The sequence below is a fragment of the Myotis lucifugus genome, unplaced genomic scaffold (genome assembly GCF_000147115.1).
Source record: "Myotis lucifugus unplaced genomic scaffold, Myoluc2.0 scaffold_2065, whole genome shotgun sequence".
Classification (NCBI taxonomy): Eukaryota; Metazoa; Chordata; class Mammalia; order Chiroptera; family Vespertilionidae; genus Myotis; species Myotis lucifugus.
Genome location: NW_005873113.1, coordinates 21,550 through 23,017, shown reverse-complemented (window position 1 = coordinate 23,017; position 1,468 = coordinate 21,550). Strand labels below are relative to the sequence as shown.

Below are 1,468 nucleotides of genomic sequence, written 5' to 3'. Positions count from 1 at the left end.
GAGAGGCTGCCCGCCCAGGGGGACAAAGTGCCCTGCGGGCAGAGCTGGGCCTCTGGTCACAGCGATTCCCCGGCATTCGTTTCTAAACAGCGAGGCTGTCATTCCCACAGGCCTGGCACCAGGACAGGGGCCGGCACCGGGAAGGGGCCGCCCATCTGCCCCGGGGGTCTTGGTGCCTCAGAGCCCGGCCCCAGCCTCAACCCCAAGGCAGCTCACACCAGGCAGGAGGGGGTCCAGGCAGCAGGAGCAGCGGAGCTCGTCAACGTTTATTACAAGAAAACAGCAGCAGCGCCGGGGCAGGGGCGCCCGCCCTCACTTGCCCCTGAGGTAGATCTTGGGGGTCTGCCAGCCGGGAGGGGCTTCCTTCAGGCCCGCCTTCAGCCAGATGCGCTTCAGGTCCTTCTCGAACCTCACCTGCGAGGGCAGAGCAAGGGACCGCCGGCCGGTGGGTGGCACGGCCACGCACTCTCGGCCACCCTGCCCCGATCCAGGCCCCGGGACCCACACGTACCTGCTTCCGTTTCAGGCGTCCTTCCCGGACCCTCCGCCGCAGAAACCGGGTCCTCTTGACCAGCTTGCGGTACTTATGATGGTTCATCTTCCGCCGGCGGATCTTCAGCACGTTTTTGCACTGAATCTGGGGTGCATCCTGCACCTCCTCACGCCCCTGCTCGGCTCCTCCCCCCACCTGGCCAGGCGGACACTCATAGGCCTGGGCCGGCGACACAGTCCCTGGGACCCCAGCATCCAGTCTGGGCAGGAGGTAGTGGGCGGTCAGCCAGCTCTCCAGGGGACTGATGGACATCTTCCTGGGGACCAGCATCTCCTCGAGCTCCAGCTGGACCCCCTTCCCCGGGAGGACGGCAACCCTACTCGGGCCTGCTGGTTGCGTGCTGTAGCGGGACCTGCAGGCATGGCTGCCCGGCACCCCTGAGACGGGCCAGAGACCACGGAGGCCTGCAGGAAACACGATGCCAGTCACCACCCATCGGTCTGCACTAGCCTGCGCTCGGCCGGCCGGCCGGACCTGCCAGGACTTGGGAGCAGAAGCGCCATCAGAGCCTGGGATGGCCTTAGTCCTGGTCTGAACCCCTGCTGATGCTCTGGGGGAGAGGGGGGCGGGGGGCGAGGGCGGGGGTGGGGCAGACTTCCCCTTTGTGATGCTGGGATGTCTGCAGGGCAGTTGGCGTGGCCAGGCCCTGGCCTCCGGATGGTGAGGCACATACTCCTAACCCGGCTGCGTGTCCTGCCCGTCTGCCCCTCGGAGCGCTTACCTGCCCGGGGCGCGACCCGAAGCAGCTGAGACGTCAGACGCGCAGGAACATGTCTGCGGGTGGGGCCCAGGTGCTCAGCGGAGCTGAACACAGGTGCGCGCTGAGTCAAGGGGCCCGCGGCGGCCAACCCGGGGTTGCGGACTGGGGCTGATTCTGTCCGCCCGGCACCCGGCACTCTGGCCAAACCCGGAGAC

General features: G+C 67.8%; 1 protein-coding gene across 1 annotated transcript in view; it reads right to left on the bottom strand.

Annotated features, from left to right (window-relative positions):
- Positions 1-232: 232 nt before the first annotated feature.
- LOC102422368 (aurora kinase A-interacting protein) overlaps positions 233-1,468 on the bottom strand; it is a 3,024-nt gene continuing 1,788 nt past the window's right edge. Inside the window, exons 4-6 of the mRNA XM_023748913.1 lie at positions 1,275-1,357; positions 512-957; positions 233-414 (exon numbers count right to left, since the gene is read on the bottom strand). Coding sequence (XP_023604681.1) covers positions 313-414; positions 512-957; positions 1,275-1,357 — 631 coding nt within the window. The 3' untranslated portion in view covers positions 233-312. The remainder of the gene's footprint in view (positions 415-511; positions 958-1,274; positions 1,358-1,468) is intronic.